This window comes from Diabrotica virgifera, chromosome 9 (genome assembly GCF_917563875.1).
Source record: "Diabrotica virgifera virgifera chromosome 9, PGI_DIABVI_V3a".
NCBI classification, from domain to species: Eukaryota; Metazoa; Arthropoda; class Insecta; order Coleoptera; family Chrysomelidae; genus Diabrotica; species Diabrotica virgifera.
In genome coordinates this window covers 204,186,878-204,208,714 of record NC_065451.1, presented here as the reverse complement: position 1 = coordinate 204,208,714, position 21,837 = coordinate 204,186,878, and the positions used below count along the sequence as shown (strand labels likewise).

At 32.9% G+C, this 21,837-nt stretch overlaps 3 protein-coding genes across 5 annotated transcripts in view; 1 reads left to right on the top strand and 2 right to left on the bottom strand.

The window, feature by feature from the left end:
* LOC114329788 (F-actin-uncapping protein LRRC16A) overlaps positions 1-14,473 on the bottom strand; it is a 74,566-nt gene extending 60,093 nt beyond the window's left edge. For 2 of the 3 annotated variants that reach the window (XM_028279006.2, XM_028279005.2), the window contains exons 1-5: positions 14,234-14,466; positions 13,479-13,576; positions 7,676-7,726; positions 4,971-5,180; positions 4,510-4,739 (exon numbers count right to left, since the gene is read on the bottom strand). In XM_028279006.2, the coding sequence (XP_028134807.1) occupies positions 4,510-4,739; positions 4,971-5,180; positions 7,676-7,726; positions 13,479-13,576; positions 14,234-14,270 (626 nt within the window). In that variant the 5' untranslated portion in view covers positions 14,271-14,466. Of the gene's footprint in view, positions 1-4,509; positions 4,740-4,970; positions 5,181-7,675; positions 7,727-13,478; positions 13,577-14,233 lie in introns of all 3 variants that reach the window. The other variant, XM_028279003.2, reaches the window with a different exon arrangement.
* Positions 9,290-13,353, bottom strand: LOC114329789 (DNA/RNA-binding protein KIN17). The gene has a single exon (XM_050662473.1). It carries the CDS (start codon positions 13,253-13,255, stop codon positions 12,104-12,106), a length of 1,152 nt encoding a protein of 383 aa, XP_050518430.1. The 5' UTR covers positions 13,256-13,353; the 3' UTR covers positions 9,290-12,103.
* A 4,715-nt stretch (positions 14,474-19,188) lies between the features above and the next one.
* LOC114329793 (ubiquinone biosynthesis protein COQ9, mitochondrial) overlaps positions 19,189-21,837 on the top strand; it is a 36,161-nt gene continuing 33,512 nt past the window's right edge. Inside the window, exon 1 of the mRNA XM_028279010.2 lies at positions 19,189-19,458. Coding sequence (XP_028134811.1) covers positions 19,413-19,458 — 46 coding nt within the window. The 5' untranslated portion in view covers positions 19,189-19,412. The remainder of the gene's footprint in view (positions 19,459-21,837) is intronic.

Here is a 21,837-nt window from a genome sequence, read left to right as displayed (position 1 = left end):
TATAAAGGTTTGTTATGTTATACAGGGTATGTACAAAGTTATAACCAATTTTATATGAAAATCGTAACAAGTTCAACATCCTGTATAAATAAAAATAAGCACAACAGAAATGGTTTATTGGCGATATTTTTTTATTGATTGTCAAAATTTTCAAAAATGATTGATGCTACTAATTTTCTTTATATCAAATATAGGGTGAGTAAAAAATGCAAGTACATCAATTTGTCAGTAATTTTAAATGGAACACCCTGTATTTTATATCACTATTGAAAAGTACCATTACCGTATTTTAATTTTTATATAATATTCCCTATGTCTAAATTTATTAGTTTTCGAGATATTTTCATTTTTCAGAGCAAATTATTAATTAGGTGTCTAAATTTTTCCAAATTTTAAGTAAGCAATGACTGAACCGTTTTTATGAAACGTAGCTTCATCTCCAAATAGTACATTATCCAAGAAATCTATCTGTTGATTGATTTTATTTAAGGCCCATTCACAGAATAATATTCTCTTTACAAAATCTTCCTGAATTAATTCTTGGTGCATTTAAATTCGGTAAGGGTGCATTCTGTTTTTTGCAAAAATTTTTTGCACAGAGTAGTTAGTTTGTTCTTTTTCTTTGGAAATATTTCGAATACTTGTATGTGGATCTTCAGTAACTGCCACCAACACATCTATTTCGTTTTCCTCTGTTACAGTACTTTTTGTTCGTTCGTGTTTTTCATACCTAACTGAACTAGTGCGGTTAAACCGATTATTCAATCTTTCAAAAATTGCTTTTGTAAGTTGTCGTTTTCCAGGGAACCGCTCATGATAAATTCTTACTGATAACAATGCATTTTTATTGCACTCCCCCAATATCCGGCCAGATTTACCATTTCCTCAATAGTAAAATTCATCTCAACTATTTAATAACACAATAACAGTTTTATCACGATGAACTGCCAGTTTTCGACAACTCAGTCATGGCTTACTTAAAATTTGAAAAAATTTAGACTTACTAATAATTTGCTCTGAAAAATGAAAATATCATGTTACATAAAAATGAAAGTATGGTAATAGTACTTTTCAATAGTGATATAAAATATAGGGTGTTCCATTTCAAATTACTAAGAAAATAATGTACTTGCGTTCTGACTCACCGTGTATTCGGTATAAAGAAAATTAGCAATATTAATCAGTTTTGAAAATTTTGACATTTTGACTTTGTATAACATAACAAACCTTTATATTTTTGTGATGGGGCAGTTAAGGAGATTTCGAATATAAAATAAAATACAGGGTGTTCCATTTAAAAAAACATAAGTTTGGTTTGCCACTCGGTTATCGAACACCCTGTAACATTTATACTAATTTTGTAATATGAATCCCAAAGTTGTCTATAATTTTTGTTATTAACTTTTATTGCTATCTATTACTATAGCCGATCTATTGAGCTTTACCCCACTAATCAATCACCCTGTATATTGTTATCCATAGTGTACAAAATGTAATGTGAAAAATCTTCACGTCTGCCCCTCCCCCCTGAAAATTTTTATATGGGCGCCCATGTACCTAAGTTTTTATTTTTCAGCCTGATCTTGGGTGAAATAATAAAAAAAGTAGGAACTAAAAAAAGATAGCAAATGGAAGAAAACAACTTATAATCTGCTATGCAGACGATGCAATACAAATTTCTTAAAGTGAAGATGATTTACAACGTATGCTGCACCAATTTAACATAAACGCCAGAAAATTTAACATATTAATTTCCCCAAAAAAAAGACAAAATGAATGGTTATAATAGCAAATCTACTAAGATGTAAATTAGAGCTGGAGGATCAGATTATAGAACAGGTTGGTGATGGAATTTAAATCTAGGCATCATCACACTATCTAGCTACGGAAAGCTCGAAACAGAAGTGAAAGATCAAGTGAATAGGGCTTTTCATCGACTGTGATTTGTTTGGAGCTTCTGTCATGTGTCACATAATATTAATATATCTACGTCATACGTCTTTGGTTTCTATCATTGGTATATACCAATAACGTATGAAGTAGATATATTAATATTGTGTGCCACATAACAGAAGCTCGAAACAAATGACTGTGAATGAAAAGCCCTATAGAGCAAACAAAGTTGCTGGTTGCCTGAATGAAGAATGGAGAAATAAAATTATTAGGAAAGAAATGAAAGGCAGAATTTACAAATAATGATATACAGAGAGAAGAATTAAAAAATACTGATACAGAGAGAAGAAAAAGAATGCTAGAAACAGCAGAGATGAAAATCCTGGTAATATAAAATCGATGGTAAGACACTGGGATGGAGCAGGAAGTATAGATACAGTATTTCTCATGATCATCTTTCAGTGCGTCACAGTTTTTCGATTTCTTTCTAACGCATTAAATTGTATGTGACAGAAAAAAAGGCACGTCGGTGATTACATTTCGTCGGTGACATTTTTATAACATTTCTTCTAGTTATTCTAGTTGTCGATAGATGGCGCCATAATAAAAAAATATTTTTTTTAATTAGATAATAATATTACAAATATAATCTGTATAATTTATAAGACTATACAAATCAAAGAAAATGCCATTTTATAAATGCAAGAAACACATTTGATTTGTTTTTATTCCAAATTGAAAATAAAATGTGACAACTGTCAGATTTAACTAAAATGTCATGTTAGAATAAATGTCATAAATGTGTATTATCACGGACTTACCCTTTTTCCTATCATTTGTTACGCACTGAAAAATAATCATGAAAAGGACAATATACGGCTGAAATGCAAGGTGGAGAACATTAATAACTGGGGAAAAAACAGAAGAGTAGAATGGAATGACCACATAAACCGAATGACAACAAATAGTGTAGTAAAGACCACGGTTCTTAGACATTACTACGGTAGCCTAAATCGACTAACCAATGAACATTAAGGGTGAGATTACGTCACGAGAGTTTACTGTCATTTGAATCGTAATATGATTTTTTTCGAATCCTGAGGAAACCAATTATTTTAGAAAAATTTAAACGCAGGATGCAAGATTACATTATTACCGAGGGCGGAAAGCCCCTTAGAATAAACAAGCAGATTCTATTGAACGAAATATTTGAAATTAAATATCACACTTCTCTTTTATTTTCAGCCCTGTAACTTATTAAAATAAACATTATAGAAGTTTTCAGGGACTTTCAGCCCTCGGAAATAATGTAGTCTTTCATTCTGAGTTTAAATTTTTCAAAAATATTTATTAGTTTTCTCAGGATTCGAAAAAAATGAATACAATTAAAACACATTGGGAATTTTGACATGCGTCAAGGTTTTGCATTAACTCAATGTAAAATTCTGAACTGTTGAATTCCAGCTTCCCTAATAATTATTTTACATCAAAAGACATTAGAAACTATTTGAAGAGGATTGAAATCTGTATTGGAAATAACTGTTAAAATTGGTCTACGTAATTAAACATATTCCAAAATTTTGTAAAAATGTAATACATTTTAGTTTTCAGCCCAAACTTAGGCCACACACAATGCAATAATGTTCACATTTTTGAACTGTCAATATTTTTATTTTATCATCTATTGTTTAAAAACAATACAGTTGATAAGATACCATCAGTTGCGGAGAAAGGATTAATAATAAAGATTTTTTTATTCAGTCAATGGTGTGAGCACTGTCAGTTAAATAGTAACGTGTGGCCTTACTTTTACACGCATACCCATTGTGGCAAATGTATCATATTTTTCAAAATTTTGGAATGCATTTAAATCGTAGAACAATTTTAACTTTTGATTTGAATACAGATTTTAATTCTCTACAAGTATTTTCTCATGACTTTTGATGTAGAATAATTAGGGAAGCAGGAATTCAACAATTCAGAATTTTACATTGAGTTTCCTATGGCCCTTTTTACGATTCACCACCCGGTATTAGATAAAATGTCTTTATGTCTATTTGTCTTATTATTTCATAATAACACAAATAATACACATATATACACAATAACACACATTCAATGATCGAAAATAATTTAAAAATATGGGAATGTAAACTCTTGTGACGTAAAGTCAAAAATATAAGTCTCCCCACCACCGTCGGACAAGACAACCGTAATAAAGTCTAATAACCGTGAGTAAAGACGATGCTCCAATGGGAAAACGATCAGTGAGGAGAACACAAAAATGATGGAACGACAACTTACTGGAGGCGCATTGAAAAACAGACAGTCATGTCTATACAAAAAGAAGAAGAAGAATGTCTAACTGGAAGAAAAGATGGAATTTTCTGATACTGGGCAAGTTTTAAAAGAATCCATTTTAGCGACATTGATAAAGTAAATCATAATAATGAATCAATAGTGAGTGCAAGTTTGTCTAAGTAACAGATGGCAACTATGAAGGCCTCTGAATGAATGTCAAGCTTCCAATCTTTTCGCTAAAAAGAAGGAATCCAGTGGCTCAAGTTCTGGACTGGGGTTGCATAGCTAGTAGTTGGAAATGAGCATTACACTTACTTTTGATCGAGGTATTCGAAGTCCTTAAGGCTAAGCTCACGAGTATTCAATGAGACGTAAATATTATCAATATCCCACGCCACTTCTTCTCTATACGTCATTCCGTGAAAGTCACACATGCAAGCGTATTGGTTCGAGAATCCGCCGCATGGACCCACTTCTCTTCTGCTGCTGGCTATAGCTTCTAGATCCCGTAGTTGTTGAAGCCTCGTATTGGGAATCACTTCAATCTGAAAGAAATAAATACGTAGGAATTACTGACAATGGGTAGTTATTTATACAGTATCGGAAATAATTTCTGGTAAGTATGCGCTTTTAACGGTAGGACAAGGGAGAAACATATTTAAAACGATATAGTTATATTAGTAGGCCGGGCCACCAAAACAATTTGTTTCGAAGGTACGTTTATCTAAGAGTAGCGTTGCCGGGTCTTAGAAGAAGATAAAAATAACAATTCTTACCTTCCTAATAATATGTTGTAACGGTACAGTAGGAAAAATATTTCTAATGGCATTGTTGAGGGCTCCTATCATATTGTCAACTTCCGTGCTACATTTCGAATCTTCCCCAACCAAAAAGGAGTATACTTTGTCATTGACTGTCAAGCTTAGCTGATTTCCTCTTTTGCTTTCCAAGGCTTGGATCTCCAAGTAATGAAAGTGAGAGTCGATCTAAAAAAACGTTAATTACAGCTACGAAATAATTAAAAATACAATTACGTTCATAGAAATCGGTCCACTTCCTTATTTTTGAATGTATTTATTTTTAGAAATTATGTCAAAATTAAAATAAAACTTGAAAAAGTGTAATAGATGTTTTTTTATCATGAGCATAAAATGATCCAGAATATATGGTGTGTATGAGAGTGTAGCAACTAAAAACACAAGAAACGTATATAAGTATGAGTTCATCATCAATGGTGCTACAGCCCTATGAAAGAGCCTCGACCTTCCCAAGTCTATTACGCCAGTCAGTCCTATCCATTGCCAACCGTTGCCAGTTTGCTGCGCCTATTTTTCTCCCATCCTCATCCACACCATCCTTCTATCTCAGTTTTGGCCTACCCCTATTTCTACTTCCCACAGGTTGTGACATAAGGATTCTTCTAGGAGGGTTGTTCTGCTGTGATCTTGCTAGATGTCCTGCCCATCTTAGTCTTCCTATTCTTATAAGAGATACTACGTCTTTACTACCAAATTTTTGTTTATATCTGTGGTATACCTCGTAGTTGTACCTCCTCCTCCCAGACACCATTTTCACAGATACCACCGAATATTCCTCTCAGAATCCTTCGTTCAAATATAAGCAGAAGGTTTTCATCTGCCTTGGAAATGGTCCATGCCTCTGATCCATATGTCAACACTGGTTGTATAAGGGTTTTGTATATGGTTATTTTTGTTTTTAGGCTTAAGTTTCTGCTTCTCATAAGTCTACTCAGTCCAAAATAGCATTTATTTGCTAGGATTATCCTTCGCTTGATTTCTTCCGTCATGACGTTCTCCTTGGTGATCAGGGAGCCTAAGTATGTGAATTTGTCCACCACTTCAAAGTTAGAGTTATCAACCGTGAATTGGTGACCGATGTTTCTGGCTCTATTGTTGGGTGTTGATGCCATCATCTTGGTTTTCTCCTCGTTTACTTGCAGGCCCATATTTTTTGAGGCATTTGAGAAGGTGGTATACATTTCTTCTAGTGATGTGCGGGCAACTAGGTCCACGTCATCTGCATATGCCAAAATTTGGGATGATTTATTAAAAATATTTCCTCTGTTGTCTATTCGGGTATCGCTGACCGCCTTTTCCAGCGCTATGTTGAAGAGGAGACACGCCAGCGCATCTCCCTGTCGCAACCCAACATGCGTTTCAAACGCCTGTGATTGTTCGCCCTGTATTTCGACTTTGCAAACAACTTTACGCATTGTAGCCTTAACCAATCTTATCAGTTTATCAGGGATGTGGAATTCATCCATGGCTTCATACAATTTATTTCTTAGAACACTATCATACGCCGATTTAAAATCTACGAAAAGATGGTATGTGTCGATATTGAATTCATTGGTTTTTTCCAGTATTTGTCTTAGAACAAAGATCTGGTCTATTGTTGATCGACCAGACCTAAAACCACTTCGATATTCTCCAAGAAGCTCCTCTGAATGTGCACTTAGGCGACTATATAAGATACTCGAAAATATTTTGTAGGCTGTATTAAGGAGGGTTATTCCCCTATAGTTTCTAAATTCCAATTGATCACCCTTTTTGTGTAACGGGCAAACGATTCCAATACACCACTCTTCCGGGATTTGTTCCTCATTCCAGACTCTCATTATTATTTTATATATTTGATTAGCCAGAGTAGCACCTCCATATTTAATAAGTTCCGACGGTATACCATCACTTCCTGGAGATTTATTATTTTTCAGGTGTTTTATTGCATCCCTTACTTCTTGAATTGATGGAGGTTCTAATGGTGTATTGTTGCTTGCTCCTGGGGGTGGTTGATTTGGATCTTCTACTTCGATAGTAAGTAATTCTTTATAGTGTTCCACTAACTGCTGCTTACGACACCATATGGACTTATCTTTGAATTTCTCAATACTATACTGTATGACAGAGTTGATACCCTACTAAACAATGTGCTCTGCGATAGCTCTGTGAGGCAGTAAGGTCAGAGTATGGAAATTGCAAAAATGGGCTTCCTCAAGGATCAGTGATTACCCCAATCCTCTTCAATACGTATATATCTGACATCCCTCCATAGATGGCAAAGATACATATGCTAATAACTTCAGCGCAGCATCAATCACACCTGAATTGTTCACAAGTTCATTGCTACATTGGACATTGAAGCAGTGCAAGTCTATTTTGTTCTGACGAGACCAGAATATATCTTTTCTGAAGACATAAAGTGTACAGAGGACAAAATGAGAGGTTTGCAGAGTGCTGCATTACGAAATGGACTAGAACTTGAAAAAATGGCATAATAAAAGTAGAATATGACTAAAAGAAGCTGTATGACTTTACAAAAAAAAATTGTAATTTTTTTAAAATGATAAAAGTTAGAAAATTATTAGACTTGTTGGAACTGTTTCTCCTTCGGATGAATTTTGTTTTCTTAAAATTGACAATCTAAATTTTATTATTTTTAATAGATTAATAGAAAAGCTTACCTTGGTTGGCACTTTTGCTGTAAGTAGAAGTATCCTGCATGGTGAAAATACCTACAAAATATTAAATATTGTAGTGCTGTAGTATTGTACCAACAATTGTAGTGCTGTGTAATATTTCTGATGACTCATTATTCTTTTAAAAGTTATTCACAGAGTTTTTAGAAATATTCCACAACCATTGACACTTTCGTTGGAGAACCTGCCATATGGCTTCTTTCTTATCTCTCAGACAGCGCCATCTGGCATTATCTGCACATGCACATTGAATATGCTATCAAAAATTTCATGCTACACAGGGGGATAGTTCTGAAATAACTTTCCACAGCTTAAGTGTTAAGACACACTGAAGAATTAATTTTGTAAAAGTTCCAAATTTGCTACTATTCGAGCAGTTCTGTAAAGATATACAGGGTGTCCCGAAAAGATTGGTCATAAATTATACCACAGATTCTGGGGTCAAAAATAGGTTGATTGAACCGCACTTACCTATATACAATAGTGCACACAAAAAAAGTTACAGCCCTTTGAAGTTACAAACTGAAAATGGATTTTTTTCATATATCGAAAACTCTTAGAGATTTTTTATTGAAAATGGACATGTGGCATTCTTATAGTAGCAACATCTTAAAAAGAAATTAAAGTGAAATTTGTGCACCCCACAAAAATTTTATGGGAGTTTTGTTCCCTTAAACCCCCAAACTTTTGTGTATGTTCTAATTAAATTATTATTATTTCACTATTAGGTAAACACAATATTTTTAAAACTTTTTTGCCTCTTAGTACTTTTTCAATAAGCCAGTGTTTATCGAGATATTTTGAATATTTGTCGAATCCACCACATATTTGTATATGGTTAAGTACGATTATAGAGAGCTGTTAATAATCTGAAAATTTATTTATAATTTACATTATTAGGTATATTTTGAAAAAGAAGCCACATCTCGATAAAAGGTGACTTATCAAAAAAAGACTAAGAGGCAAAAAAGTTTTAAAAACACTGTGTTTACCTAATGGTACCACAATGATAGTTTAATTGGAACATACACAAACATTTGGAGGGTTTAAAGGAACAAAACCCCCATAAATTTTTTATGTAAACATATTAAAAAAGAAGCCGCATCCCGATAAAAACTGGCTTATCTAAAAAATACCAAGAGGCAAAAATTTTTTTAGAAACGTTGTGTTTAACTAATGGTACCACAATAATGAATTAATTGGAACGCCCAATGAATTAATAGGCCCAAGCATTCTAGTAAGGGGAACATTTGTTTGATTTGTCGTATTTTTTGTTAGAATTCCTTTCATTATTCTGTACTAACATTATCTTTAATGCATGATCATTCCTCCTTGGAATTTCCCTCTTATCTAATCTAACCATAATGAGAGTAGATAAGGACTTGCACTGTGACTTAATGCAATTATAATCCAAATTGTTACCAAATAAGTATCTTTTTACTTCATCAAAACCATCAAATTTTTCCACAAAAGGTACACAGACCATATGTGGTCTGTAAACAGTGAACCTGTCTGTGGTCTATGGTTTTCTCCTCAAATTTTATAAAGTGAATTATATACTAGAGGCTGAAATATAAAATAATAATGAAAGAATCAAACTAAATAAATATATAAATTTATTTACAAACTTAAAAATTACTCTTATAAAAATCTAAATTATATACAAGTTTCTTCAAAAATATTACAACTGTATGTACAAATGACTGTATGTTAAGGGGGTAGGCGCATCTTGATCCAATGCTATTTAAATGCATTCATTTTTTTTGCATCCTGAGAAAACTAGTATGTATTTTTGAAAAATTTAAATGCAGAATGAAAGATTACATTATTACTGAGTGCCGAAAGTCCCTTAGAATAAACTAAAAGTTTCTTTTGAATGAAATATTTAAAATTAAAAATCACACTAAATTTTCTCTTTTTTTCACCCCTGTAACTTATTAACATAAACATAGTAGAAGTTTTCAGGGACTTTCGGCCCTCAGTAATAATGTAATCTTTAATTCTGTTTAAATTTTTCAAAAAATACTTTTATTTAATTAGTTTTAACTAAATTAGTTTTTTAGGATTTGAAAAAAATGAATGCATTTAAATAGCAATAGACCAAAATTTTGCCCCTAGCCCCTTAACCCAGATCTAATTGTCAATAACCAAAATAAAGCAGTCAAAGAATTCATATATCTATGGACATTGGTTAACCCCAATAATAACTTATCAGGGGTAATAAAAAGCTCATCATAAATTGCAAATAGATGTTATGATGGTCTATCAAAGTACTTAGCTAACAAAAAAACTGTCGGTCTTAAAAAACTAGTACAAGACTGTATAGAATACTAATAATTTCAGTTCTCAGATATGGATCAGAGGCAGGAACCCTAACCAAAACAGGTGAATCCTCTCTATTGACTTTTGAGAGAACAATACTATATTTGGAGTGGTCTGTGAAAACAGAATACAGAGGCATAGACATAACTTTGAACTACAGAATATCTACAAGCATAAGTTTGATGGAAAATATATTACCACTATAAGTGAAACCATCTGCATTAGGCAGGACATGTAGCCCAGGACTAAGAAAGGAACATAATAAAAAAAATTTTAACAGTGCAGCCAGTGGGAATAAGTAGACAGGGCAGACCAAAGCTGAGGTGGATCAACATGAAACCACAGGATGTTGAGAAGATTGCTGTAAGGGACAGAACAGAATGGTGCAGAAAGCTTGAGGCCTTCTCAAAATAATTAAAGAATGTCAGAAATACAAACAAAAATACCAAAATAGGTGCCAGTAATAAACACAAAGGATAACAGTAACACATGTTAGGCATAAGATATTTTAAATGTTTTCAATGAAGACCAAATTCTTTTCAATATGTGAACTTATTGCCACCTTTAACAATTTCATCATTAGATGTCATTTCATTCCATTATACATTGGAAATTTCATAACGGCTGTCCCAAGTAGAAACACTGTAAGCGCCAATTCGAAAAATGTTCACCAGAGTAGAAAACGTAAAGGACTCAACTTTTCAAATTACTATTTTCTTTTAAATAAAAGTGAGCACACATTAATTTAATAAAAAATACTCCTGTTTTTTAGTAAATATTTTTATCTCTGAATTTTATTTCCTGACTAGGTTTTGAACACATACAGTGTTTTTATTTAGGAAATCTGAAAATATAGTATAAAATTTCCCACTTTTTAAAGATATTAAGTACCACAAATGATACTTTATTCAAGTTCCTTTAACAAATATATAACAAAATGCAACAATTAAATGGTCAGTGTCTGGGTCATGTAATTGCTGTCATCCAGGGTTATGGAAAAGCTTGTCCACTAGTGTCTCTGAGACTGACCAATTACGCCAAAAAGATCATCTGTTTTCAGGCATCAAAGAAATAAGTTTCTCTATTATTTTTGTATAGGTACATATTTATACAAATTATATTAAATTCTCTATATAAACAACTTATATTATGCAGTTTTTAATAAAAAATTTTCCTTTATTCTTATAACTTTGTATACCTATTTAATATTTATATTAAGGTTTAGTTTTACAGCTTGTAGTTTTTTTTTTATTAATTTGGGCTATTATAAAGTTATCTTACTCAAAATTCAGCCGACTTACAAGTGAAAAATCGACTAAATTCTGTAATTTTGCAATGTTTCTGCAGCATCTGTGTTTCTAATTATTGGTCAAGGTTTACCAAACATTATTTTGTAGATTTTTTTAAGAACCAAATTAATTTCGTAAAGACTTTATATTTGTTACTTTACGAATTATAATTACTTAAACAATTAAATTGTTTATAAAATTCTCGTCACTTCCGGCTCAAAAGAAAGTTATAAATTCGAATTCAGCAGGTCAAAATATTATTCGATTTTTATTCATATTTGATAATTAATTGGTAACACCCAGTTTAATTTTAAAAATATATTTTAAATAATTAATACAATAGGTAAACTTAAATATTTTATACCTACACAACAAATTTCTACTGCACTTATCACAATAACCATCAATAACTAACAAACAACTAAAAATTGCCTGGGTAATATCAATGGTCTTGGCGAATGTAAAATGTAAACCATGCGATTCCCAGGGTAAATCACTGTAAATCCCAAAAACCAAATAAAAACACTGTATATCCCGTATTTATAGTGTTTATACTTGGGGGTATGGATATAATGTGTTTTAAATTGGTGAAGGGAAGATGGAATGTGATATAATGTGTTTCATAGCAATGTTAAATTGTAGTTCTACTAATTTTTTATTTTTTTCTTCCTTGGTAATTGGTAGATAACAACGCCCTAAATCCAAAAATGCAATAAAAGTGATTTTGAAAAAAATGGATATGTAGTGTTTCTACTTGGGGCAGCCGAATTATGCCACTATGAGTTCATCATTAGCAAAAAAATTATTGATCATTTAGTTTACATATATCCTCATATTGAACTCCACTAACTTTCCTCCCTTTTAATACCCCATTGTGTATTTCAATGTCTACACAAAAGTTTTTCTCATCAACATTTAACAAAATAGCGGTTTCACCCCTATAAGCACCATTAACAACTTTAACCAGTTTTCCTAAAGCTGGTATTACAGTTTCCAAATGTTCCTGGTCTATTTTAATTTTTTTTCCACTATCAATAAGTTTCACTATAGCTACATACTTGTCAATCACTTGTCTCACTACACCCTTTTCTTTATAATATTCGTCACCCAAATTTCTAGTAATTATTTTCACTATAATATCTTCCGTTATCCAGTAGTCTTTTCTGTTTCTCTTCTCCTTCTTATTTTCTTCAGATTCCCTAAGTTCGTCTAAAGCTGACTTCTTTTTCTCTTCAAGTTTCCTCTTTTTTGTATCCGAAGGAATGGAACTTGGAGCTTTAAACACATTTTGTACAACAGGTGCTACTAATCTATCGTTTTTTAATTTAATATCTAATTTAAGAACCTCTTCTTCATTTTCCCTCACTAATTCTGTATAGATTGGTTCCACTGATGGCCCTGCCTTCTCTTGTGCTAATCTAGCCTGCTTCTCTACAAACTCTATTTGCTTCTCTTCATCGTTCTTATCCATTTTCTCTTTTTTCTTTTTCGATTCTGCCTTTTCTACCGTCTCGGGACTTCTATCTATGTAAGTGATGTACCAACCTTTCTCTGTTTCGTCAACAACAGCTTGTCCAGTTTTACCTAACCATTTAACAAATCCAGTAAGTGTCACCCATCTAGTACCATTCATGTGGACATGATCCCTGTCATGTATGTATTCTTGATAGACTCTGTTAGCATTGACTCTTTTTGTACCAAATTGTCTTCGAAGGATCTCCATATATCCCTTCGCGAAATCAAATGAGAAGTCATCTATATACTTTTTGGAGTTGTCTGCAAACAACAGTAGTTGTCTTTGGTGAGATTCAGAGGTTGTATGGCACTTGAAACCATTTTCATCTCTGCACTGTTTCTGACACATTTGACAATACCATCGAAGCTTTTGCAGACCTTTGGCTTTCATTTTATTTGCCAGGTACTTGGGAGTACCTACTTCTGCCTTTTTACCCATTTTATCGAATTATTTCTCAATTATTATTAAAGAACACAAAAATAGATCAACCTATTTGTTGACAAAACCACACCAACCTGAAGTTAGCTGCACTTGTTGACAGTGACATGTAAATAATACAAAACTAAATTCCCTAGGTTTTGGTGGATAATTCAAATGTGGTTAATTATTGATTAGTCACATAAATAATAAAAAAATTATATTTGGAATATGATAAACTTACCAAAACTCTATTTTCAGTCTTGTCACCTTTGGTTTCCAGTCGGACCACATTTTTAAATAGAATTTTTACTTTGTTGCCAACTGAAGACTTAATACTTTCTGAAAATGAAAATAAACACTAAATAAAATATGTTGAAAGTTATTAGAACAATAATAAAGCGGGATATACATTTTTTCGTTTCAAAATTAGTGAAATTGTATATTACTACTGGATAATACAGCTAAATTCATAAAAACTTTATATTTGTGACGAGAATCACATAATTTTGTCTTTTACTTTGTAATTTATCATAGAAATACATCTAAAAGTGTATCATATTCAAATAAGAAACACTATGCAAAGATACATAATATAATTGTTTTGAATACATAATATTATTTCTTTTGCATTCAATAATAATTAACTATGTTAATGAGCCTTTTACAGTCCTTATGCGGTGACAAGATGTTAAATAAGAGGTCAATGGGTCATTGTATCAGAGATCATAAAAATTTATTAACTAATTAATTCCGAGAATAATCTATTTGCCATAAATCATAGTAGCCTTCAAGAATTAATTAGGAGAATGAGTCATAGATACACAACTAATTGAATAAGCGTAATCCTTGATAAATATAGAATGATATTTATACAACATTCTAATTTTATGTAAACAATAGTAAACAATTCGCGAAATTATTGTCAGTATGACACTCCCCTTCGAGCACCAAACTACAAAAAAATTGTTGAAAATATCAGAGAAAATCTCCACTTACCATTTAGATCTTTAGTGAGCTGTGATCTGGTAGACATACTTTATAAAAACACAACACAAACACATGAAAAATTTTATATTATCATTTTAATTAAAAACAATTCTGATTTTTGCACTAAATGTTGCTGTCACTGTCATTATTTCCAAGTGTTTCCAAACCAGTGTTGCCAGAGGCCAGATAAATTTTTGTAAATGCACCGGAATGACTGGAATAGTGACACAAAATGTACTAAACCAACATATTTTATACTAAAACTTAAAAAAACGTCGTTTAATGTTATTTGAAGCAAATTTCTTATATCACAAAATTTTAGGTTTTTACTTTAGGAGACTAGTATCAAAAGTTTGGTTGTTAATTGTATCAAATTGGTACAACTCTGGCAACGCTGTTCCAAACTTCAGGATGTTAGTAGGTTTTTGTGTTTTGATATGCCCTATGTCACAAACGGTGAGGTTTGGTTGGTCGAAATTGTTTACGTTTTTTGGGTGATAACTGTTGGCTGCCATTAATCGCTGACAGTGTATAGTCAACCTATACTCCGGTTGGTTTTCATTAAAATGTGGATTTTGATCTGAACATAATTTAATTTTAGATTTCTGTTATCTGTAATTTTTAATAGGAAATACACACAATTTTAATTGAAACTACGTTTATTCTAATAATTAATGGATTCGACCGTTACTTGATGGAAGTTCATTTTATCTAACAATAAAGCACTGGAAACTTTCGCTTTCAGTAGGTACTTCCACAAAATCTAATTGTCACTACAGCTGTTTCGGCATAGTGCCTTTTTCAAGTGAGTTATTTTACAATGTCTCTGCAGTTTAAAGTGTCTAACTGAATAGGTTGAAGAGTGGGGAGCTGTTTGTCTCAAGTTGGTCATTCAGAATTATATCTGTATATGTTTCAATTTATTGAAATGCCTTTATTTCGAATATGAAGAATTTTAAACTGTTCATTAAAAGAATGATTATGATCTAGAATTCTAGAACAAAGGTTCTCAACCTGTGGTACTACATATACCACTGGTGGTACATACCTATCATTATTTGAGGTGGTACACAAAAACAGCCAAAATCTAGCATATTTGTATTTAATTAGATTACCTGGCTCGATAGGTATTTCAGTGAGATACGGTACCAAATATAATTAAAATATTTTCGTGGTAGGTATGTCTTCTTCTTCTTCTTCTTCTTCTTCTTCTTCTTCTTCTTCTTCTTCTTCTTCTTCTTCTTCTTCTTTTTTTTCTTCTTCTTCTTCTTCTTCTTCTTATACAATCCACTAATGGATGTTTGCGATCACGTTTGACCATTTTTCTCTATCCCTTGCAGTATGTATTAGGTCTTAGGTCTCCTATGTTTTTAGTCCTGTCCATTGTATGACATTACGGAGCCATGACATTTTCTTCCTGCCCACTCCCCTTCTTTCTTCAATCTTTCCTTCAATTAAGGTTTGCAGAAAGTATCTTTCGTTTCTAATTAGGTGCCCCAGGTATGCCGTTTTTCTTTGTTTAATTGTGTATAGCAGTTGTCGTTCTGTACCAATTCTTCTCAGGATTTCTTCATTTGTTATTCGTACGGTCCAGGGAACTTTAAGGATTCGTCGATAAATCTACATCTCAAATGCCTCTAACTTATTCATTGTGTTTATTTTTAAAGTCCATCCCTCCATGCCATATAGGAGCACCGACCATATATAGCATTTCGTGAATCTTAGTCTTAGGTTCAGGTCAAAGTCAGAGCTCGTAAAGACGTTTCTAAATTTTATGAATGCGCTTCTGGTCTTTTCTATCCGACATTTAATTTCCATATCCGACATCCAGTCTTCACATAGCCAGGTTGCCAGGTACTTAAACTTTCTTATGAGCTCTACATCTTGGTTGTTATATGCTAGTCTTGCATTTTGATGTTGACATAATTGACGGCTGATTATAAGGAACTTCGTTTTTTTTATGTTGATGCTAAGTCCCATGTTCTCGCTATGCTCTCCAATTTTATTAAGAAGGTTTTGGAGGTCTTCTATATTGTCTGCTATTAAGACCGAGTCATCCGCATATCGTATATTGACCCAGGTACCATTTACTTTGATGCCGCTTTCGCATTCCTCAAGAGCTTCCTGGAAGATACTTTCTGAATATAAATTGAACAGTAGTGGGGAGAGAATGCATCCCTGTCTTACACCTCTGAGAATTTTTTGAGCTTGCGTTGTTTCATTATCCACCTTGACGACAGCTGTTTGATTCCAGTAAAGAGCTTGTATGCAACGAATGTCTTTTTGATCTATGTCGAGTTGTTTTAGTATATGTACGAGTTTATGATGTTGTACTCGCTCGAACGCTTTTTCATAATCTATAAAGTACATCATTACATCTTTCTTTTGATCGTAGCAGTTCTGAGCTAGCACTTGGATTGCAACTAGTGCTTCCCTGGTACCCAGGCCTTTTCGAAATCCAAATTGTGAGCAACCAATAACCTTATCGCATTTTGTGGAGATTCTGTAGTGAAGAACTTTGAGGAATACTTTTAAAGAATGGCTCATCAGACTTATCAGTCGGTGGTCTTGACACTTTGTTGCGTTGTTCTCTTTTGGCAAAGGGATAAAGGTAGATACAAGCCATTGGACAGGGAATTTTCCTTTTTTATAGATTTTGTTGAAAAATCTTTGGAGTTTCGTAATTCCTTCTTTATCTAACAATCTGAGTAACTCAACAGGAATTTGATCAGTTCCAACTGCTTTCCCGTCTTTTGAGGTATTTATTGCTCTAGTAATTTCTTCAATTGTGATCTCGGGACCAGATAGGTTGTTAATATCTTTCACTTGTTCCTGAACGACTTCTATCTCAGGCCTCTCGTTTGCAAAGAGATTTTTGATGTATTTTTCCCATACGAGTTTCCTCTCTCTATCATCTTGTGCCATTTTTCCTTGTTCATTTTCTAAGTTAGAAAACTTATTTTTTCTGTATATTCCAGCTACCTCCTTTAGTTCCTTATGTAGATTGTGGTCATCATGTTGTTTTTGTAACTGTTCCATTTCCTCACACTGTTTCTTTAGCCACTTATTTTTTGCAGTTCTTATCTCTCTTCTTATACGTTGTTGTTGTTCTCGATATTTGTCTCGGTTCCCTTGGTTTTTATGTTTTCTTCTTTCTTCGAATATTGCCAGGATTTCGTCAGTCATCCAACTTTTCTTTTGTATTTTTTGTTTATAACCTAATTCTTTTTTAACTGTATCCGTCATTGTTTCCTCTATGGCTCTGTATGTGTTATCCAAATTAACTTCTCTTTCTAGTTCTACTTTTGTATCCTTTGTTAGTTCTTTGCTTAATTTCATACTTAATTTTCTTCTGGTATTCTCATCTTTAAGTTTAGCATAGTCTATTGTTGGTTTTGGTTTGCGTCTCCTCATATTAGTGATTTTTATTTTTATTTCTGCTAACGAGAAGGACATGGTCTGATGGGACATCGGCGCCAGGGTATGTACAAGTTCTAGTTATTGATGATCCAAATCTTTTGTTAACCATTATGTAATCGATCTGGTTTCGAACTATACTCTCGGGGCGGTCCGCTGGGGCTTTCCATGTATATAAGCGTCTAGGTGGTAGCTTGAACCAGGTATTAGATATTTTCATATCTTCCTCTTGGCAAAATTGATATAGTCGTTCGCCTCGGTCATTTCTCTCTCCCAGGCCGTACGGGCCTATTAAATCGTCGTCTCTACCTCTCCCTATCTTGGCATTAAAGTCGCCCATTATGAGGTTTACATCGTGTCTCTTAACATTACTAAGAAGTTGTTTAAGTTCTGCGTAGAACATTTCTATATCTTGTTGAGTCCGATGTTGAGGCATAAACCTGAATTATGTTGATATTGACTGGACTGGCTTTCAGTTTGAGTAAGGCCATGCATACGGTCTGAGAGTGGGAAGAACTGTATTACCGATGCAGATAATTTGCTTGTGATTATTATACCTACTCCCTTTCTGTGGTTTTTATCCTGGTAGGTATGTACATGACTTAAAAACGTTGAGAACCACTGATCTAGAAGGTGAATTGCGTATGTAGAATCTGTTTTTCTATTGTTGAAAGCCCTTTTTTGTTCTGTTATCCGTTTGCAAACGGTTCTGCCAGTTTGACCGATGTAAAGTTTTTGCACAGTCACCACATGTCAGTTTGTAAACACCACTCTAATTGCTTTCTCTTTCTGCTTTTATTTGTTCTTAATGTATATTTGCTTAAGTTGTTGCTAGTTCTGAAAGCTGGTATTATTCCTTTCTGTTTTATCTATTTGGCATATTAAAAGGTTTCCTGGTTTAAAAACATAACAGAGTATTTGTACACTCGTATTCGTGTACAGATTTTCCAATAGCTTTCTCTAGAGAAATGTTAAATATGAGGCACGATAGGTTATCTCTCCGTCGAAATCCTATTTGTGTCTTGAAAATTCGATACTCATTTCTGCACTCTAACTTTACACTGTTAGTAAAGTTAGAGAGGGTTACTGAATGTTGAGAGGATTGCTTTCACTAATTTCACTAAGTGTATTGGGATATCGAATTCTACCATGGTTTTGTATAGTGCGTTTCTTTGTACTGATCATAGGCACATCTAAAATCCTAGAATTCTTTCTGTTTGGGCCTTAAAATTCTTTCTTCCATTTCCTGGTTTTAACTTTACATTTTCTGTGATTAATTTTCTTTTGTCTGAGATGCGTCATATGTAAACGTAAAAACTTTATAGAAACTTAAATTAAATACAGGTCGTGGTAAAATATTATTGTCCTGATGGTCCATTAGAATAATTTTACAGCAGGTTAGGGGTAGTAGGCACTACCTTACATTATAAAGCTAATAATACATGTTAAACATTTTATTGTGTAAACCAATCACAAGATACTGTAGTGAAGTTAGGTTGTAAGTATTTGTTACTTGATTGGTGCAATCAAATGACATTGTTCACATTTGAAATGTCAGCTAATGTCAAATTTCATACAAATAAATATAGAAAAAAAATCTACTTTTTTGATTATTTGCGACTGCAACGTGCAGGTGCAGTAAAAAACGAATTAATCAGTTGATAGTTAGGTAATTGCGTAGTACGAGTATTTTACTGGTTTTTTTAGATATACAAAGCAGTTCTAGTCAGATGAAAACAATTATTCCTAAAATATTAATAGCCTGTGAACTATGTCCTTTATAATTATTCCTTTAAATAGGAGGATAGGAGTTAGAAGTAAGTAGATTTTTAATAAAACATTAAGAAAATATTGTAATGTATTCTTTAATATATGAGCCCAAACAACTAAATGTTGGGACAAACGAATATTTATTGAAAACGTTCATCTTCACAACCTTGCTGATTGAATTAAAGAAGGAGATCAACAATACATTAACACGTTAAGCGCCAGACACAATATTGAAAAAATGCCACCCGGGCAAAGGCATTTAGTCATAGCAGTTTCATCAATACACAGTGGTCTCTAGGGACCTCCATGGAGTATGGGTAACTTCCTATGGTTCTTAATGGTGCCATGGTGCTTAACGTGTTTTAAAGTCTATCATTAATAATAAAGTATTGAAATGGCCTTTTTCTATAAACTTTGAATTACAGTGTTGGCAGAAGAAAACGAAAATATTGCATAATCTTATGGCAAGTGGCTGTTCAGACAATTCAAGAAATTACACCTTTTTAATGGGGGTTACGTCACCACGTGCCTTTACAACCATGACAGTCCTGACCGACATGGTTCTTATTAAGGATTGACACAAATCAGGGTAGAAACTATCCTATATTCACCTAATTTTCTCGTCAAATTGGCAACAGTTCTCTTGGAATCAATACACAGTTTATGTTTCATCTTGTGTCATAATGTCTCAATTACATTAAGGTCTACACTGTTCGAAGACCATGAGAGGACTTTAACACCTTGGTTGCGTTTAGAGATATTTATAAACTTCCTTGAGTTCATTACTAGGCATATACAGGGTGTAACAAAAATACAGGTCATCAATTAAATCACATATTTTGCGACCAAAATAGTTCGAATGAACCTAACTTACCTCGGTACAAATATGCACAGAAAAAAAGTTATAGCCCTTTGAATTTACAAAATGAAAATCGATTTTTGCGAATATATCGAAAACTATTAGAGATTTTTTATTGAAAATGGATATGTGGCATTCTTATGACAGAAGCATCTTATCGAAAAATTATAGTGAAATTTGTGCTCCCCATAAAAATTTGATGGGGGTTTTGTTCCCTTAAACCCCCCCAAACTTTTCTGTACGTTCCAATTAAATTATTATTGTAATACCGTTAGTTAAATTCTATATTTTTAAAACTTTTTTGGCTCTTAGTATTTTTTCAATAAGGCAGTTTTTATCGAGTTGCGGCTTCTTTTTTAATATGTTTACATAAATATTTTATGGGGGTTTTGTTCCTTTAAACCCACCAAATGTTTGTGTACGCTCCAATTAAACTATTACTGCGATACCATTAGTTAAACAAAATGTTTTTAAAACTTTTTTGCCTCTTTGTATTTTTTCGAGAAGGCACCTTTTATCGAGATATGGCTTCTTTTTTAATACGGTTCAAAATATACCTAAAAATGTAAATCATACATAAATTTTCATATTATTACCAAGTCTCCAAAATCGTACTTAACCATATACAAATATGTGGTGGATTTGACAAATATTCAAAATATCTCGATAAAAACTGACTTTTCGAAAAAGTACTAAGAGCCAAAAAAGTTTTAGAAATACTGTGTTTAAGTAATGGTACTACAATAATAATTTAATTGGAACGTACACAAAAGTTTGGGGGAGTTTAAAGGAACTAAACCCCCATAAAATTTTTATAGGGTGTCCAAATTTCACTATAATTTTTTCTTAAGATGCTACTGTCATAAGAATGCCATATGTCCTTTTTGAATAAAAAATCTTTAATAGTTTTCGATATATTGAAAAAAATCGATTTTCATTTTGTAACTTCCCAAGGGTTGTAACTTTTTTTATATGCACATTTGTACTAAGGTAAGATGACCTGTATTTTCGTTACACCCTGTATATGTTCGTAGTGAACCTTTGCCACAGTGCATTACTACACAGTCGATGCAGCCACTCGTTAGTGTAATATGGAGTCTATTTGTCTTGTAAGGCAGCCAAGGTGTTAATGTTATTGTCTGCAAACCATTTTTAGTTGTTTCAGCCATATGGCATGCAACACCATCCTGCTGGAATATAAAATTCAAGTCCAAGTAGAGATCGTGAGCACTTAGTACAAATCTATGTTTAAAATTTTCTTGATACTTTGCTGCATTAATTGTGCCTTTCACCACCTCATATCTTCCTAGACCAGCTAATGACATGCACCCCCAAATTCTAGTTGCTTTGGTAAATTTCACAGTTCTTTTGAGGCAATCTTTATGGAATGCTTCATTTTTACTTCTGATAACCTGTTTTCAAAAGTCTCCCACACAAACATCAAATTTTCATTTGTCACTGATAACTCTAGACCAGTCATCAACAATCTAGGAATTTTTTGATCTTGCCCATTTGAAGTGATTTTTTTTCTGCTTCTCTGTTACCATAGGTTTACTTTCGTCAAACA